The sequence below is a fragment of the Budorcas taxicolor genome, chromosome 2, assembly GCF_023091745.1.
Source record: "Budorcas taxicolor isolate Tak-1 chromosome 2, Takin1.1, whole genome shotgun sequence".
Taxonomy (NCBI): Eukaryota; Metazoa; Chordata; class Mammalia; order Artiodactyla; family Bovidae; genus Budorcas; species Budorcas taxicolor.
Genome location: NC_068911.1, coordinates 106,594,520 through 106,614,097, shown reverse-complemented (window position 1 = coordinate 106,614,097; position 19,578 = coordinate 106,594,520). Strand labels below are relative to the sequence as shown.

The 19,578-nt window shown below is 39.0% G+C and overlaps 1 protein-coding gene across 1 annotated transcript in view; it reads right to left on the bottom strand.

Annotated features, from left to right (window-relative positions):
* MAP3K19 (mitogen-activated protein kinase kinase kinase 19) overlaps positions 1-17,682 on the bottom strand; it is a 52,630-nt gene extending 34,948 nt beyond the window's left edge. The window contains exons 1-5 of the mRNA XM_052635996.1: positions 17,509-17,682; positions 14,086-14,274; positions 12,026-12,180; positions 6,652-6,767; positions 4,363-4,478 (exon numbers count right to left, since the gene is read on the bottom strand). Of these exons, the coding sequence (XP_052491956.1) occupies positions 4,363-4,478; positions 6,652-6,767; positions 12,026-12,180; positions 14,086-14,274; positions 17,509-17,682 (750 nt within the window). The remainder of the gene's footprint in view (positions 1-4,362; positions 4,479-6,651; positions 6,768-12,025; positions 12,181-14,085; positions 14,275-17,508) is intronic.
* Between the last annotated feature and the right edge of the window lie 1,896 nt (positions 17,683-19,578).

Below are 19,578 nucleotides of genomic sequence, written 5' to 3'. Positions count from 1 at the left end.
GTGAGAGTCTTGTGTGCCGCTGGGCCTTCCCTGTGGAGCCTGATGGGAGCTGTGTGTCCTGAGAACAGGGGAGAGAGTGGGACAGGTGGATTTTGCAGTTAGTGAATGGGCCGGAAGTAGGTAAGTACTCTTAAATGGTGTGATAATGGCCATCTATGCATGCTAAGTCCTTCAGTTGTTTCTAAATCTTTGTGACCCCATGGACTATAGCTCGCCAGGCTCCTCCATGGAATTCTCCAGGCAAGAATACTGGAGAGTGTTGCCATGCCTTCCTCCAGAGGATCTTCCTGATCCAGGAATCAAACCCATGTCTCTTATGTCTCCTGCTTTGGCAGACTGATTGTTTACCACTAGTGCCGCCTGGGAAGCCCCATCTGGTCTATTCATCTGCTATTAATAACTTGGCCAGAGGAAGGAGATGAAATGTTAGGCTGGGCAAGAAACGGGGAAAGGAGAGTCACCTCTCTCCTCGTTGACATATTGACTCACTCGTGACTTGGGGAAAAAGCAAGCCTCTTTGGGGAGTAGGTTGGGATCTTTTTGCTGGTGATAAAAGTGAAGAAGGTAAACAACCCCCACCTCCTGCCCCCAAAAGATAAAGTGATACATTACCTTCTGTCTTATTATTGCAGTTGACAATTGAATATTCTTATATCCTGTCCCCATCCTTCCAATAAATTCACCCTTTTTTTCTTATAAAATCAATAGGCAAAGTGTAAATGATGACTATTTGAGTATTGTACTACACTGTATGTATTGCACTATAGTCGTGCAATAGAAATGTAATGTGATTATACTTTCTTTCTTGCATAACTTTTTTCGTACATAAACCCCAAATCCCTGTTTTTATTTCATTCACAAATTTATTTAATATTTAATTAATTTTCGTATATTTTTAAAAATCTTAAATCTTCCCAACCTCCAGTCGTCTTTCCACATGGTTAAATATATCAAATAATACACCAGTTCCACCTTCTTCATGGAAATCCCCATTATCCTGTTCTTCCTCACCCCTCCCTTTCCCCAGTGATTGGATCTCTTTGTTCTCTAGACTTCATACATGGTTTGAAGCCTTGGGACTTGCTTTCTGCTTTATACCAAGGATATCCTCCTCTCTTGTGTTGGGTTCCAGCTCCCCTGAATCATGGATCCAATTTTCCCTTCTATTTTTATCTATCCTCTTAATTTAGTAGAGTACATAGTAGCTTCCTTAAAAGGCATGTGAAATGTAAAACGTTTTCTCATTTGCATGTCTGAAAAATGTCTTTATTCAACTCTAATATTTGATTTATAGTTTTCTGAATATAAAATCCTAGATTGAAAACCATATTCTTTGCTCAGATATTTGAAAGCATTTACTCCTTCCTTTTAATTTACTTTTTAAAAATTTTATTTTTTAATTGAAGGATAATTGCTTTACAGAATTTTGTTGTTTTCTGTCAAACCTCAACATGAATCAGCCATAGGTATACATATATCCTCTCCCTCTTGAATCTTCCTCCCGTCCCCTCCCCATCCTACCCCTCTAGGTTGATACAGAGCCCCTGTTTGAGTTTCCTGAGACATACAGCAAATTCTCATTGGCTATCTACTTTACATATGGTAATTTAAGTTTCCACTTAAATTCTACTCTCTCCATACATCCCATCCTCTCCTCCCCTCTCCCCAAGTCCATAAGTCTGTTCTCTATGTCTGTTTCTCCATTGCTGCCTTGCAAATAAATTCTTTAGTACCATCTTTCTAGATTCCGTATATATGCGTTAGCACATGATATTTATCTTTCTCTTTCTGACTTACTTCACTCTGTACAATAGGTTCTAGTTTCATCCACCTCATTAAAACTGATTCAAATGTGTTTCTTTTTATGGCTGAGTAATATCCCATTGTGTATATTTACTTTTAAGAATAGCATATATTCAGGAATGTGCACATACCAAAACTGTATAGATTCATGAATTTTTATAAACTGAACACACTCCTGTAACCAGGACCTAAGTCAAGTAAAAGTCTTCTTAGACATAATATAAAAATCAAGACCCATAAGGGAAAAAATGGATAAATTGATTTTCATCAAAAATAAAAACTTTTGTTTGGTAAAAGAGCTGTTAAAAAGGTGAAAAAAAGCAAACCAAGTTTTTCTCATTGACTAGCAGAAAATATTTGTGAGTTACACATCCAGAATATATAAAGAATTCTCTAAACCCAACAATAAGACAAAGAATTCAATCAGAAAATGGACAAAATATTTGAATAATTATAGCTGATGGCAAATAAATTTTTTTTAAAGGTTTAACATTGTTCATTAGGGAAATGCAAATTATAACCACAATGAGCTGCCATCATATACCTATTTTGGTTAAAAATATTTTTAATGGTTAAAATAAAAAATACTGATAGTACCAAATGCCGCCAAGGGTATAGAGACATTGGATCTCTCATTTACTGCTGGTGGGAATATAAAATGGTTACAGCCACCCTGGAAAATTGTTAGGCAGCTTTAAAAAAAATTAAACATACATTTATCAAATGACCCACTAATTGGATTCCTGGGCATGTATCCTAGAGAAATAAAAACATAAATTAACACAAAAATTTGTACATAGATGTTCATGGTAGCTTTATATGTAAATAGCCCCAAACTGGAAACAACCCAAATGTCTTTCAACAGATGAACAGCTAAATAAACTGTGGGACAAAATAAAATTGTAATAGAATACTACTTAGCAACATAAAGAAACTATTGATACACAGAACAACTTGGATGTATCTCAGGAGTGTTATGCTCAGTAGAAAAAGCCAATCTCAAAAGTTTACACGTATGATAATGCCATTTATATGACATTCTTGAAGTGATAAAATAATAAAGACTGAAAACAGATCAGTGGTTGCCTGGAGTTAGCGGAGAGACCATGGCAACTAAGAGTGCAGTACTGACTCGATGGATGTGAGTCTGAGTGAATTCTGGGAGTTGGTGATGGCCAGGGAGGCTGGCGTGCTGCGATTCACGGGGTCGCCAAGAGTCGGACACGACTGAGCGACTGAACTGACTGAACTGAGGGGGGTTCCTTTGTGGTAACAGAACAGTTTTGTACCTCCACTGAAGATTCGGGGGATAAAATGTCACAGAACTATGCACACAGGCAGACACCAACAGGAGAAAGAAAAAGGAATGCACGTTAAAAACTAGTGAAATCCAAGGAAGGCCTGTGGTCTAGTTCATTGTGGTGTTGGGTTAATGTCAATTTTCTAGTTTAGACAATCAGCTGTAGTTATAATAATTCCCACTGAGGAAAGCTGGCAAAGGTTATACAGGAATTCTCTGTACTATTTTTACCAGTTCTTATGAATCTATAGTTATTTCAGACTACTCTTTTACTTAAATTTTCGGTTTTTGTTTTCTTTATTGTTTTAGAATAATTTTTGGAAAGAGAAAGGTACAAACAGATCTTACTACACCATCTCTAAAACTCTTCATGTTGTTTCTGTCTATTGTAGTCCATACTTCATTAACTTGAAAAAATAAACACATTTGTGGGTCATATTATTTTTACCAATAAAACATAGAGTAGTAATTTTTTACAAATTGTCACCATTGTGCAGTATGTGGGATCTTAGTTTCCCAACCAGGGATTGAACCCAGGGCCCCCAACTTTGCTCCCACTCCCACCCCTGCAGTGAAAGCATTGAGTCCTAACCACTAGACTGTCAGGGAATTCCTATAGAGTTGTTAATATTTTTAACTGTTTGCACTATGTTAAATTTTATAAAAATTCAAAAAATACAAATGCGTATACAGTACAAAGTTCTTCTCCATTTTGGTCCTTTTAGGCAACCACTGTTAACAGTTTATTACACATTTAGGAAATCATTCTATCATTTTCTATGGGTCATGATGTTTGTTACTAGTACTATTACTATACTTTGTGAAGTTATTCATCATGGGCAGGGGGTAATGACCAGGACCAAGATGAGGCACCTCCTTTGTGGTATCCTAGGATGGATTTGACATGAACAGAATAATGATTTTCTCTTCTTTCACATTAACATGCATAAAGACTAGCTACATTTTATTATTTAGCATGGATTCAGCTGCAACAATATTCTGTGGTATACACATACACGCATAATGTATGAGCCTCAGAACTGACTAGCTAATTACTGCCTTGAGATTAAACTCATGAAGTACTATGATGAATTGTGCTTTGAGTTGCCTTATAATCACATTTAAATATATAATTATAATATGTTTGTTATAAATATCCAAGCAACCTAAACGAAGTAGGTATAAATGAAGTAAATGTAGATGCAGTAGGTTATCCCTTTTTCTGTTAGTTTTTCTATTTAAAGATTAGAGCATCTTACCTCACTGCTGCTGATGCTCTGCAAGATTATATTTTGATTTTTAGTAACTGTCATCATATCAGTTGGAGAAGAGTTTGTATCATGACAAATGTCAAGCAATGATTCAGCATGTCTTTCTGCCAAAAGAAACATAATAATGTGTTTTGATAAGCTGCATCTCCATCAATTTCACAGCAACCTCTAGTGCTAGGTTCTAAAAATGAGTTCCGTTTTGTTTAAAATTTTCTTGAAATAGTGATCTGGGATCCTGAGGAAGCTTTGGGCCATAATTTTCACTGGAAAAGACGTGAGGACAAAAAGGAGTCCACAGAATGAATGCGTTTTGTTTGTTTTTTAAAAAGGGGGCAATGTTGCTAAGTGTAACCCCTAATAAGGGGCTGGGAATTATATTTGCACTATAGTTGCCGAAGACAAAAGTGCTCAGCTGCATGGAGCACCTTTCCTGTCTAGCGCTTGAAGCCACATTAAATTGACAGAGTTCTGAACACCGAACAATGAATTCCCAGTTAGTTCCTGGGGGACACTGTTCTCTTACATATCCTTCTCCTGTTATCTTTACTTTTTCAGATAAGCATGCGCTCTACCGTGAAAACTTCTTCCTCTTGCGTCTCTTCCTATTTCATTGATCTTATGAGTGATACAAAATTGAATGAGTGATCTTTACTCATAGCCTGCATTTCTTCACCATATTTTCTTTCTTCACTCTTTGCAACCCTTCTACTGCCTCCTTCCTGCCATTGAAACCCTCACTTTCTTATCACATCTGCTTTGTAAACTCTTTTCCAACTTGATGCTGCTTCCCACCCCTTCTTTCTTGCAGTTCTCTCCTAATTCTCCTCCTTCCTTTCTTATGCCTGAGTCCATGTGTACCTTCTCTGCCCGGCCCCTGCAATTTTCTCACCATCATCGATCCTTTAGTGATCTCACCAACTCTCAGATCTTCACAGTCTCCTTGTAGAGAACTTGCAAAGAAACCCATTAATCCATCCAATCCTTTCCCACAAGCCCTGGCCTACAGAAAATTGCTACTTTGAAGGTCACAAGTTCTCATCAAATGAGTGTTTTAGAACCCATTACCTTCAACATCAGCACCAAGCCATAGTGTTCTCTTATTTTGTTAATTGTATTTCTACCTCCCCACTTCCTAGCGCTGAAACTTTGGAATCATGTTTAACTCAAGCCTCTCAACCCTTGTCTGTATGTCTCCTCTATCAACTTTACATCACTGTATTCTGTGAATTCTTTCACATTCTCTTAAACTCACACACCTAGCACCTCTCAGGCCCACTACACGCCATGTCCAAAGTCTCTTTTCCTGATCCTTGCAACCATGCATGGGTACTTCTATAGTTTCTTAATAGAGCTTGCTTGGCATGAGTCTCTTCCTCTCCTAAAACATGGTTTTCATGGTTCTCTGTCTTAAAATTCTTCAGTGACTCTATTTCATTAAAAAAAAAAAGTTATGTCCTTCAGTCTGACATTTAATGAGTCTTTGATGGACTCAGTCTCTTTGTGTATCTAATCTTCTGTATTCCTTTCCCCTGACATGAACTGTTGGTTCTAGTCTTCAGTTTGCCCCTGGGATGAGCCATGCTCACTTACAACATGATGCCTCTGTCCACAAAATCAAATCTCATGATTTTTTTTAGAATCAGATTGAGTCTTACCTCTTCCATGAAACCTTCCTGGGGATAGCCTTGTTCCCTGTCCAGAAGCTCCCAACAGAAATCCAATCAGACAATAAAGTCAAGTAGTTTTCACAAAGTCACACGTGGCTCAGTGGCACCTTTTCCATTACACTTTCTTCTGTGGCAGTTTTTTCTCTTGCTCAGACTCTTTCTCCATGCCTGTATCACATCTTTTCACTTCCTTCCTATTTTATCCAGCATTAGAGAACCACAGCAAGTCCTTCTTCCCCTTTCAAGTTTTATAACAACCTCTTTCTCCTCTGACTGATGTGGTGTGTCCCTGACTGTACTGAACACTTTTAAAAGTTTGGACCACATCTTAGCCTTCTTTGCCTATCTCAGAGTACCTAACTTTGGGTCTTGTACAAAGTCCCTGGTCTATAAATAGCTATTCACTTGATTTCTTTTTTTAAATTTAATTAAAGTATCTATTTACAATGTTGTGTTAACATCTACTGTACAACAGAATGATTCAGTTACACATATATATACATTTAGCTTGACTTCTTTAAGAAGATCCATCAAACACATGTAAAAAACAAAAGGTTTCTAATAGGGCTTTTATAGTTAGAGAATTTCAAAAGTGAAATAAAAATATTACCTGGTTTTGGCATAGAATTCATTAAAATGTCCAATAACTGCTGTTTTCTGAAACTTTCTATTTGTGACACATAGTGTATTGCTGATTTTCCACTAAAATCACAGAGTTTAGGATCTCTAGGAAGAATAGAATCAACATCAAAGATTACTGAGTTAAATCTCTTGAAAAAGAAAACCAATATGAGAGGAAAAACATTGACATCAAATAAATAAAAATAATTTTACATAGTTTGGGGATAGCAATAATGAATTCAAAATGCGTGAGAGACAGAGAGAGAAAATTTTCAAGATTTTTAAGGAATATGAAAGGAATATGTTGCATATTTTATGCCCCTTATAGTCTAAAAACATTCTAATAATTTGCTGAAAATTTTCAACTTTGGACAAGAAGTTTCATAATTCTTTAATAATGCATAAAGCAAGTAAAAATAAAAACATCTTGATAAACTGTTGTCCCAATTAGCTGGCTTCATTGATTTTTTCTTCTCAGTGCTTTAGCTAACTGCTTATTCTCAATATTTCTTTTTCCTAATGCTGATAGCGAGCTCTTTTATTATTCAAAATAGAATAATGCTAGTAGAATGGCCTAGCATTTCACCTTGAAATTAAACTGACATACTTATTTCGCAGGCTCTTGGTTGAGTGGAGTGATCTTATCATAGAGCCTCTCCGTATGATTTTTTCATTCCTCTTGTCCTGTGATTGTTAAGCCCCATGGCTGATCTTAGAGTTCCTTGCATCAGTGCATATCTCCTGTCTATGCTGCCATGGATCCTAGAATTAGACATCAGTTCAAAGAGGTCCAGAAGGTAAATGAGGGGAACTCTGTTTACAGATTATGGTGAGGGAAACGATGGCTACACTTGCTTCACTAGTCACATTCTGTTTCTATGGCTGTGTGGCATGTGAGATTTTTGTTCCCCAACCACGGCTTGAACCACACCCCCTGCAGTGGAAGCACAGAGTCTTAACCACTGGGCCACTAGAGAAGTCCCAGGTTGATGTTTTATGATCTATAATAATATTCTTAGGGCTTTTTCTCCCTCCATTCTCATGGTTCAAAAGAATTAGCATTGGTCCAAGAATCAAGGGACTGCCACTAACCTTAATACATGGCCCTAGGCAAGTCACTTAGCTCTCTGGGACCTTAGTTTGCTCAGTTGAGTACCATTCAGTCGCTCAGTCATGTTCGACTCTTTGCAACCCCATGGACTGCAGCATGCCAGGCCTCCCTGTCCCTCACCAACTCCTGGAGTTACTCAAATTCATGTCCATTGAGTCGGTGATGCCATCCAACCATCTCATCCTCTGTGGTCCCCTTTTCCTCCCGCCTTCATTCTTTCCCAGTATCAGGATCTTTTCAAATGAGTCAGTTCTTTGCATCAGGTGGCGAAAGTACTGGAGTTTCAGCTTCAGCATCAGTCCTTCCAATGAATATTCAGGACTGATTTCCTTTAAGATGGACCGGTAGGATCTCCTTGCAGTCCAAGGAACTCTCAAGAGTCTTCTCCAACACCACAGTTCAAAAGCATCAATTCTTTGGCACTCAGGTTTCTTTATAGTCAAACTCTCACATCCATACATGACTGCTGGAAAAACTATAGATTTGACTAGATGGGCCTTTGCTGGCAAAGTAATGTCTCTGCTTTTTATATGTTGTCTAAGTTGGTCATAACTTTTCTTCCAACTTTTCTTCTTTTAATTTCATAGCTGCAGTCACCATCCTCAGTGATTTTGGAGCCCCCCAAAATAAAGTCTGTCACTGTTTCCATTGCTTCCCCATCTATTTGCCATGAAGTGATGGGACCAGATGCCATGATCATAGTTTTCTGAATGTTGAGTTTTAAGCCAACTTTTTCACTCTCCTCTCTCACTTTCATTAAGAGGCTCTTTAGGTCTTCTTTGCTTTCTGCCATAGGGTAGTGTCATCTGCATATCTGAGGTTATTGATATTTCTCCCAAAAATCTTACTCCAGCTTGTGCTTCATCCAGCCTGACATTTCACATGATGTACTGTCAGTTTCAGTTCAATTGCTCGGTCGTGTCTGACTCTTCGCGACAGCACACAGGCCACCCTGTCCATCACCAACGCTCGGAGTTTACCCAAACTCATGTCCATCGAATCAGTGATTCCATCCAGCCATCTCATCCTCTGTCATCCCCTTCTTCTCCTACCCCCAATCCCTCCCAGCATCAGGGTCTTTTCCAATGAGTCAACTCTTTGCATGAGGTGGCCAAAGTATTGGAGTTTAAGCTTTGCATCAGTCCTTCCAGTGAACACCCAGGACTGATCTCCTTTAGGATGGACTGGTTGGACCTCCTTGCAGTCCAAAGGACTCTCAGGAGTCTTCTCCAACACCACAGTTCAAAAGCATCAATTCTTTGGCGCTCAGCTTTCTTCACAGTCCAACTCTCACATCCATACATGACCACTGGAAAAACCATAGCCTTGAACAGATGGAACTTTGTTGGCAAAGTAATGTCTCTGCTTTTGAATATGCTATCTAGGTTGGTCATAACTTTCCTTCCAAGGAGTAAGCGTCTTTTAATTATATGGCTGCAGTCACCATCTGCAGTGATTTTGGAGCCCCCAAAAATAAAGTCTGCCACTGTTTCCACTGTTTCCCCATCTATTTCCCATGAAGTGATGGGACCAGATGCCATGATCTTAGTTTTCTGAATGTTGAGCTTTAAGCCAACTTTTCCACTCTCCTCTTTCACCTTCATCAAGAGGATGAAAGTTCCTCTTCACTTTCTGCCATAAGGGTGGTGTCATTGGTGTCATCTGCATATCTGAGATTATTGATATTTCTCCCAGAAATCTTGATTTCAGCTTGTGCTTCTTCCAGCCTAGCATTTCTCATGATGTACTCTGCATAGAAGTTAAATAAGCAGGGTGACAATATACAGCCATGACGTACTCCTTTCCCACTTGTTGTTCCACGTCCAGTTCTAACTGTTGTTTCCTGACCTGCATACAGATTTCTCAAGAGGCAGGTCAGGTGGTCTGGTATTCCCATCTCTTTCAGAATTTTCCACAGTTTTGTGATCCACACAGTCAAAGGCTTTGGCATAGTCAATAAAGCAGAAATAGATGTGTTTCTGGAACTCTCTTGCTTTTTCCATGATCCAGCGGATGTTGGCAATTTGATCTCTGGTTCCTCTTGCCTTTTCTAAAGCCAGTTTGAACTCTGGGAGTTCACAGTTCTCGTACTGTTGAAGCCTGGCTTGGAGAATTTTGAGCATTACTTTACTAGCGTGTGAGATGAGTGCAATTGTGCAGTAGTTTGAGCATTCTTTGGCATTGCCTTTCTTTGGGATTAGAATGAAAACTGGTCTTTTCCAGTCCTGTGGCCCCTGCTGAGTTTTCCAAAGTTGCTGGCATATTGAGTGCAGCACTTTCATAGCATCATCTTTCAGGATTTGAAATAGCTCAACTGGAATTCCATCACTTCCACTAGCTTTGTTTGTAGTGATGCTTCCTAAGGCCCACTTGACTTCACATTTCAGGATGTCTGGCTCTAGGTGAGCGATCACACCATCATGGTTATCTGGGTCATGAAGATCATTTTTGTACAGTTCTTCCATGTATTCTTGCACCTCTTCTTAATATCTTCTGCTTCTGTTAGGTCCATACCATTTCTGTCCTACATTGTGCCCATCTTTGCATGAAATGTTCCCTTGATATCTCTAGTTTGCTCATCTACCTTGATTAGTGTTTATCCAAGTGGTGTTCTTTGATTTCATGCTTTCTGGCCCCCATTTCAGGCTTATTGAACACCATCTCTGGGTTGATGTCCAGTAATCTCCATTTTTAACCATCTCCTCAGCTATTAACACTGAAGTCTCAGGTCACTTCCCTGATGGCTCAGCAGTAAAGAATCCACCTGCAGTGCAGGAGACTCAGGTTCGACTCCTGGGTCAGGAAGATCCCCTGGAGGAGGAAATGGCAACCTGCTCCAGTACTCTTGCCTGAAAAATGGACAACATTCTATGGACTACAGTCCATGGGAATCACAAAGATTCGGTCACTACTGAGTGACTGAGCATGCACAGGAAGTCTGAGGTAGCTTCTAACTTCCATCTTCATCCTATTACAATAACTGATTCTTTTAAAATAGATCATGTTCTTGATTATATTTTTGTCTTGGAAGTTCCTTCTTTTTTTATTCCCCCTCAAAAATGTATATGAAATACTGAGGAGGAGCTTTAGCCATCTCTTCTTTTCTGATGACAAGATAAACAGGTAGCAAGCAGCATTGCGTGCATGCACGCTCAGTCGCTCAGTCGTCTGACTCTTTGCAACCCCATGGACTGTAACCTGCCAGGCTCCTCGGCCCATGGGATTTCCCATGCAAGAATACTGGGGTGTTGCCATTTCTTCTCCAGGGGATCTTCCCAACCCAGGGATCAAACCCGTGTCTCTTACATCTCCTGTATCGGCAGGCGGATTCTTCACCACTGTGCCACGTGGGAAGCCCAACAACAGCATTAGGAAACTGCATTTCTGACATGAAAGAAGTGCAGTTTCTTTCTGCTTATTAGCCCTCTAATTAAAAAAATGATTTATCTCCCTCCTACTAAAAGAGCGTGTTGACATGTAATTTCTTTTGGCCACAGGATGAGGTATGTCGGATCTTAGTTCCCCAACCAGGGATTGAACCCTGGCCCCTGGCACTGGAAGCTTGGAGTTTTAACCACTGGCCCGCCAGGGAATTCCCAACATGTAATTTTCAGATAACTGGAAATCACTATTATAACTTATTTTTGATAATTGACAATGCTTTCTGGAATAATTAATAACCTTTTTGGGGTAAGGAGCTACATACTCAAGAATTATTTGACAGTCTCAGGAACAACCAAAGAGGAAGTATTTAAACAAATAAAATAAAAGGGCAATATCATAAAAAATAATAGATAGCAACCTCTAATATCTGTACATCACTTTGCAACTTTGAAGTCCCATTTATGAATATGCATGGACATTTCATATATATGTATATACATTATATTTATCTTTGTATACATACAGTATTTTATAATATACATTATATATATACATGTATATGGGGTTTCCTAGGTGGCGCAGTGGTAAAGAATCCACATACAAGAGACACAGGTTTGATCCCTGGGTCAGGAAGATCCCTTGGAGTAGGAAATGGCAGTCCACTCCAGTATTTTTTCCTGGATAATCCCATGGACAGAGGAACCTTGTGAGCTATAGTCCATGGGGTCACAAACAGTCAGATGCGAGTGAGCACCACAGTATACATATACAAATAAACAATCTATATATCTAGGTTTGCAAATGACTTTGTAAGTAACAATGGCAGAGACGCCCTTCCATGGGTACTGGCTAACCACATGATACTCACGCATGATGCCTGAGAAGCTCAGAGAGAACCTCCGCAGGTCTATAGAGCGTTAACATATCAAGCCTTTCAAACAGGTCCACATCTCTCACAGCCAGCATCAGAGCAGTCAGGCCATGTTGGTTTGGGAAGTTTATATCCAGGAACTCTTCAGATGCCTTTAAAAACATGAAGCTTTAAATTTCTATTATGTCTTTACTGCATGTCCATTAATACTAATCTTTACATTTTCACCGCCTGGCCAAATTCTCATTTTAATTTCAAGATACTGTTCCTCGATATCTTGAGAGGAGCTGATGAACTGAAAGAACACAAACCTGAGACAGACGGATTGGTGTTTGAATTTGACCTCCTTAAATTGGTTATTTAACCTCCCTAACAAGGTTATATCAAGGACATTCTGTTAAAAGTTGATAAAATCACCCAGATGAAATAAGGGACAGCTAGTTAAATACCAAACTTACTTGAAATTCAAATTTTTAAATGAGTGTCCTGTATTTTTATTTGCAAAATCTGGCAACCTTATTCCCTGAACTTCAGGGTCTTCAGGTCCTTTCTTACAGGATTGTTTGGATGATTGGAGTCAGAAAATGAAAAGCACTGAGCAGAGTGTCTGACACATGCTCAGAAAACATCTGTGGAGTGAATGAATGGTTTACAATTATAAGATAAGTTATTGAACAGGATTTATACAGTCAAATGGAGGTGGATATATATATGCTCTTTGTTGTTTCAATAAAATTTAATTTGGAAAATTCAGAGCTGAGAAGCTACTGCAGGCCAAATTATCTGAATTGTTTATTTTACAGGTCAAAGTAACTCACGAATTTCCATCTGTATTTCACTTTATGCCATGTCAATATAGTCAGCATCTACCTCAGTTTCTCCAGGGACAGACTAGAGATAATGATATTACCTCAGAGGGGTGCTGTGGGAATTAATTAGTTAGTGGGTTTTTTTCAGTCTCTGAAAAGACACCACCTCTTATATCAATGTTTATTATTAGTTAGAACCAGCATAAAAGCTTTGAGCTGAGAATAGTTTTGCAATAGCACATTAGTTGAACATCTGTTGATTAAGCTCTGGATCCAGTTACAGGTATGTGTTTTTAAAACTTGGAGGCTTATCTTTAGAAGTGAAAAATATGGTTATGAAAAAAAGACATTGAATTACAACAACAATTGTCAAAATGCCATTAAAATGAAATTCAAAGTCTTCCAAAAACATTTCTAAGCCTCACTTTATGATGTATGGCAATTTTAGACTATCATTTAGCACAATAGAAGAATTTAGAGTCCTTTGGATTTTGTTGTCCATTTCCCTGAACTCTAGGTGACCAGAATATCTTTCACTTCTTTATCTGTTTGTGTCTCTACCATAAGGGAATAGAAGAAACTGTTTCCTAGCAGCAATTGATTTTCTTTCAGATGGAAGGTCATGTGATCCGACAGTATCTCGGAAGGTAAATGCCAAGAGCCTGTTTGCCAATAATGAATGTCCTTGCTTATGCATGTGGTTTCTCAAGTTACTTTGGGAAAGAGTCTCTATGGGCAGAAAAATCTAAATAAGAAGAAGATCAATACCCTAAAAAGACAGCATTTTGAAAAATGTATTCTCTTCACTTTCATCCCGGCTAAATATTATGCAAAGCATAGTCTCTCTGATTCCCTTTTCAGGATAAAGATAATAACTGCAGATGGTCCGAAGGGATCTAAACAGCAATTGTACAAATGGCAGTGATGTCAAGGGAACACCTCTGAGCAAGTTGACAGTGGTTCCTCAGGGGCATCTTTGGGAGGACATCATTTCTCAGGGGTGCTACATGACTTCTTCTCCCATCCAGCTAGAAAGAAGGTGTAAATAGGCTGCTGCTGTGTTCTTTTATTATCTTGTTTTCCACCCCAAGTGTCCCATTTAATCCTGTTTCTGTCTCATATGTCCTGCCTGAAACTTTCTGGGACTGCATTTGGAAAGAACTTATTTTTCTTTAAAAGGAGTCATATGTAGCCCGTTCCCTTTTCAAGTCTTACCCACTCACCCAAGCAAACACTGAATTAACTGACCAGCAAGTGTTGAAGCTGTTCAAGATCACCTTGCCATGAGCTTTGCAGAAGTTGCATTTGGGGAGCTTGGATTCCATTGATGGCCAAGAGTCGTCTTTGGACTTCACAATTAGCCACATGGACTGCGGTTTGATTGCTGTAATTGCACAGGGTGATATCTGCTCCCTTTTCCAGAAGAAATCCAACAACCTGCAAAATCACAGCATTCTCACAATCATGTCTTCTGAGTTGAGTAGAAAACTTATTTAGTTGGACACAGCTCTGATTCAAGATATAAGAAATGAGAGTAAGATAGGCATAAAAATGGTGGCTCTAGTGGTAAAGAATCTGCCTGCCAGTATAGGAGGTACAAGAGACACCAGGTTCAACCCTAGGTCAGGAAGATCCCCTGGAGGAGGGCATGACAACCCACTCCAGTATTTTTGCCAGGAGAATCCCATGGACAGGGGAGTCTGGCAGATTTCAGCCCATAGGGCTGCAAAGAGTTGGACATGACTGAAGTGACTTATAGGCACATACAACTGCCATTTGCCTTTTTTAAAATTTAAGAGACAAAAATCTCCAAGATATGGATAGTTTGGAGATACTATTTTTTTTTTAACTAAAAGTCTGTGAATATTTTATGTTAAACCCACATAAAATGTTGAAATCTTCCTGTTACTGTTATCTATAATTTAGAATATAGAACCCCCAAATTCAGGCTTATAGATTCTTGAATGTTTCAGGTATTTCCACAAGTATTTTTAGGAAGAGAATAAACTCTATTCAAAATGGTAATGGGTTAATTTATTCACAGTTAATGGGTTAATTTATTTACAGATTGAGGGACTCATGTGTGTCAAGACCTGACTTTGGTGCTGAGACTACAGCCATGAACAAGACAGGTAAACAGTCTCAGAATTTTTTCCAGTGGCTTTTAGCTACTTAAAGGGAGCTCTAGCTCTTTTGGGGGTATTTGAGACAGACAAATGTTTGTGGTAAACCACAAATGAGGAATTAACACTGGTTCAGTTTCTTCCTGGCCTGAAATGGGTTACAATGCTGATAGTCACCCACTAAAGAAAGAGAAACAGATACAAAGAAATCTAGACAAATTCTTGTGATTAGTCCTGCTACCCCAGAAAACTCCTCTGGCCTTTATGTTAAAACTGGGTAAAAATTTACAAAATGCTATTGTCACAATGGGTCAGCAAATTATTCAGATCAAAGTAGAATCCTTTTTTTTAAAAAAGGTCCTGCTGTGAAAGTTAAGCCTGAGTCAGCCAAAGGCTACAAACCCTAGATCCAGTCAGAAAGCAATATGGCTGTGGCCTTGAAGACAAGGAATCTCTGAAGGGGAAATAGATGATGTCAATAATAATGACCTTGCCACCTGATCTAAGGCTTTGTATGAACCAAAAACACTGGGAGTTCATTTGGCTGAGCAGCATGTTTCTGGACACTCAAAGTATATGCATCTTTTTTACTGGCCTAGAGCCACTCTCTCTTACCATGTTCCGAATCCTTCCCTGCACCTATACCTCATCCTCAGTTGCCCTATCTCAAGGGGATTGAAGTTTGCAGCCACCTACATGAAAATGTTGGTGAACTTTGGGGAGGTGAGAGACTCAAACTTTCATGGCTCACCTGGATTCAGATTCCCAAGTCAGCATCCTGCCCAGTCCCTTGGCGGAACTGAGTCATCCGAATTCAGCTGAGGTTTGGGCAAGATTCACAATGAAGAGGGAAATATAATATGATTGGCCCTTTGAGCCGTTAAACGTACAGTGATTTTTAAGGCTTCTATCTCTAGATGTATGCATGCGTGCCTGCTAAGTCGCTTCAGTCGCGTCTGACTCTTTGTGACCCTGTGGACTGTAGCCCACCAGGCTCCTCTGTCCATGGGGATTCTTTAGGCAAGAATACTACAGTGGGTTGTGATGCCCTCCTCCAGGAGATCTTCTCTACCCAGGGATGGAACTCTTGTCACTTTTGTCTCCTGCATTGGCAGATGGGTTCTTTACCACTAGTGCCACCTGGGAAGCACCCTCATATAGGAGGAATTAGTGTAATATTTATGTATACCCAAAATTCAAGATTATGAAGTGTGGGGGCACAATTCATGATGAGCATTTAGAGGGCTTCTGAGGCACTGCAATGATTTAGTTTTTTGTTTTGGATGGTAGATACAATGGTGCTACTGTCATGGTTTTCCTTTTTTTAAAAAAAGCATGTATGCTGAGTCCTCATATTCCAACTACTGAAGCCTGCACACCCTAGAGTCCATGCTCCAGAACAAGAAAAGCCACTGTAGTGAGAAACCCCTGCACTGCAACTAGAGAAAAGCCAGCAACAAAGACCCAGCACAGCCAAAAACAAATAAATAAATATTATTATTTTTTAAAAAGCATATATGTTATATTTTATAACTTGTTTTAAAAGTGTTAATAGAAAGGAGTCAATATAGAAACAGGGCTAAGAATAAAGTCAAGAAAGAGGGTGATTGAGGAAGCAAAGATGGCCAAGCAGAGTTAACAGTCCACTTGCATTTAGCCCCCCAAGAACTTGTAGAGGCACTGAGGTATGCAGTTGGGTGAAATCTGTCTTGAATTTTCACTCATTTCTTCTCTTCCCCTTGAAGCCTCCTCCTTGCTGCCCCTCCCCAATTCCAAGTGCCCACATCGCACTTTTACCTGCATTCTTTTTTTTTTCCAGGCCTCACTGTACGGCATGCAGGATCTTAGTTCCCCAACCAGGGATTGAATCTACGCCACTCGCATTCGGAGTGCAGAGGTCTAAACCACTAGACTGCCAGGGAAGTCCTTGCATTCTTTAAAAGAATCTTTTAAGTTCCCATACACAATTTTGTAAATGATCAATAAGACACAAATGGATTATTTATTCATTAATTTATCTGTTACTTAGATGTGTCAGGCCCGCTAAGCTGGATATATAACAACAAAGAGGACGATTTCCTGCCCCTTTAAGTCTCATTATTTATTTACTCCTCTTCCCCTACTTTCAGGATTTTGTGCACCTGTTGGACCAGGGGATAAATTTCCAAGTACTGATGGGGCTGGGTGTGGGTTGTGGGGAAGAGGGGAAAAATTCAGACTCCATTATGTGGTCCCACTAGACCATAAGCTGCTCTTCAAGGGTGATGTCTGTATTTGATTCACCCACCATGGTATGAATCTTGAAGTCTGGTATATTGCCTTGGGTATTTTGGGAGTATCTGTTGACTGAGTGAAGAAATGAATAAAGATGGTGCTGTCTGGATTATTTAGGGTCTCTCAGTATTCTCTCCAGCTGCTACCCCACCCCTGCTTTGTGCTCTCAAATATTCCTTTTTGGAGGTAGGTGACTATGCTATTCCTAACCATTTCATTCTTGGAATCCTTCGCTTAGGAGACCATCCAAGGGCCCCTGCACACCACTTATTACCTCTGTTAGATTTTCTTCTGCTGCAGTAATGAGAGGTGTATTCCCAGTCTTTGGATGCTGAAAGTCAAGGTTTCCAAGGATGGAATGGACTTTAGCAATATGGTCACAGATGAGTTCCACATCACCTCTTGAAACTACTTCCAGAAATTCATGAATCAGTTTATTTTTATTCATCTTGCTAGTTCCATGTAATTGCCTGCAAGAGGAAAGAAACTAATTAAATGAGATCCAACGAAGTAGTGGGTGGTTTAAATGTAACATATTCTATCTTTAATGTCACCTGTTCTTTTTTTTATGTGTGAAATATTATAACAGATTTAAAGACAATTTTGAAAAAGAGGAAAACTGTCAGTCTTGGTTCTTTGCATACATTAAAAAAAATTTTTGCATACATATTTTAATTTAGGAACAATAATAATTTCATTGTCACTTTGCAGATCTGCTGTGGTACAGAAGAAGAAAGGATGGGTCAACACCAGAATGGAAAGAGTACAGGCTTTGGAGTCTGAGAGAACCTGGGCTCAAATCCCACCTCCACATTGTGACTTTGGGCATGTCACTCAACTTTTCTGAACTTCCTTTTCTCATCTTCCAATATGGAAATGATAATTCCCCTTCAAATGGTTGGTGAGGATCTGAAATGCTATATACAAAGCATTGGCACATTCTATTGGTGAAAATTATTGTAGAATTTTATTTTCTTTAGTGTTGTTTATTAAAATTCCTGTAATTACTTTCTTTGTTAGAGCCCCTGTCTTCCCAATAATACTGTCAACTCTTCAATAGCAGGGAAATTACATGTAGGTTTGTGTGTCCTCCATAATTCTAGCACAGTGTGAGTCATAAAAGAACATGGTTAATACCAATCTAGATTTTCCAGGAAAGCCCTAATTTTAAATATCCCATCTCAGATTTCCAAATCACTGAAATATCTCTTAAATTGCAATTTTTGAAGTCACTAATGACCTCCCGGTGGAGTCTCTTACTATTGGAAATAGCACAAAATCTTTTTTTCAGATTCTATTTTCCAGCTTCAAATTCTGACACCATTGTCATTGTCTGTAAGCACAGGCTATTTCATTGAGTGGGCAATTTACTTACAATGCACTGATATCTGGTACAAAGAAAAAGAACAAAAGGCATTTCATAGCACAACTTTATAGTGAAAAGCTAAGAAAAATAAATAAGGAAATGTCTAGAATTGGTCTTCAATGTCCTAAATATTTAACTGCCTTCAGCATTCATGGGCCAGACTACTTAAGTCTTCTTTCTTTCTCAAAGAGTTCGTGTACTTCACCCCAAAAATAATTCAATTTGAGAAATTTATCCATTCGTTAAAAAAAATAATTCAATTTGAGAAATTTATCCATTCGTTTAAAAGGGATACTTAGCAGCATGGATACATACATCCTTCAAGAACTTTTACTGACCTGCACAATAGAACATAGCATAAAATCGTTAAGATAAAAATTTTAAAAGTGTCAAACAACAAATAATGGAGAAATGGAATGGCCACGTGGACTGGAATATGATGTGGAAAGAAAGGCATTAATAATAACTGGAAAATCAGAATAAAGGAGAAAGAGTAGTTTTGACCAGGAAAAGAGTATGACCAAAAGTCTGTACCTAGAAACAATGAGGAGAAAGTAGTCCAGTGGGAATTTACTCTTTTACTTCTCAACAGGTTGGGAAGCCCATGGAATATTTTGGGTAGTGCTTTTTAGGAACATGGTTCTTAAAAAAAAAAAAAAATGGAGTATAATTGCTTTACAATGTTGTGTTTGTCTCTGCTATACAACAAAGTGAATCAGCTAAATATATATATATATATATATATATATATATACACATGTATATCCTTTCCCTCTTAAGCCTCCCTCCCAGCCCCTATCCCACCCACTAGGTCATTACAAAGCACTAAGCTGAGCTCCCTGTGAGCAGCTTCCTACTGCTGCTGCTGTGCTCAGTCATGTCTGACTCTTCGCCACCCTATGTGCTATAACCCATCAGGCTCCTCTGTGCATGGAATTTTCCAGGCAAGAATAGTGGAGTGGGTTGCCATTTCCTCCT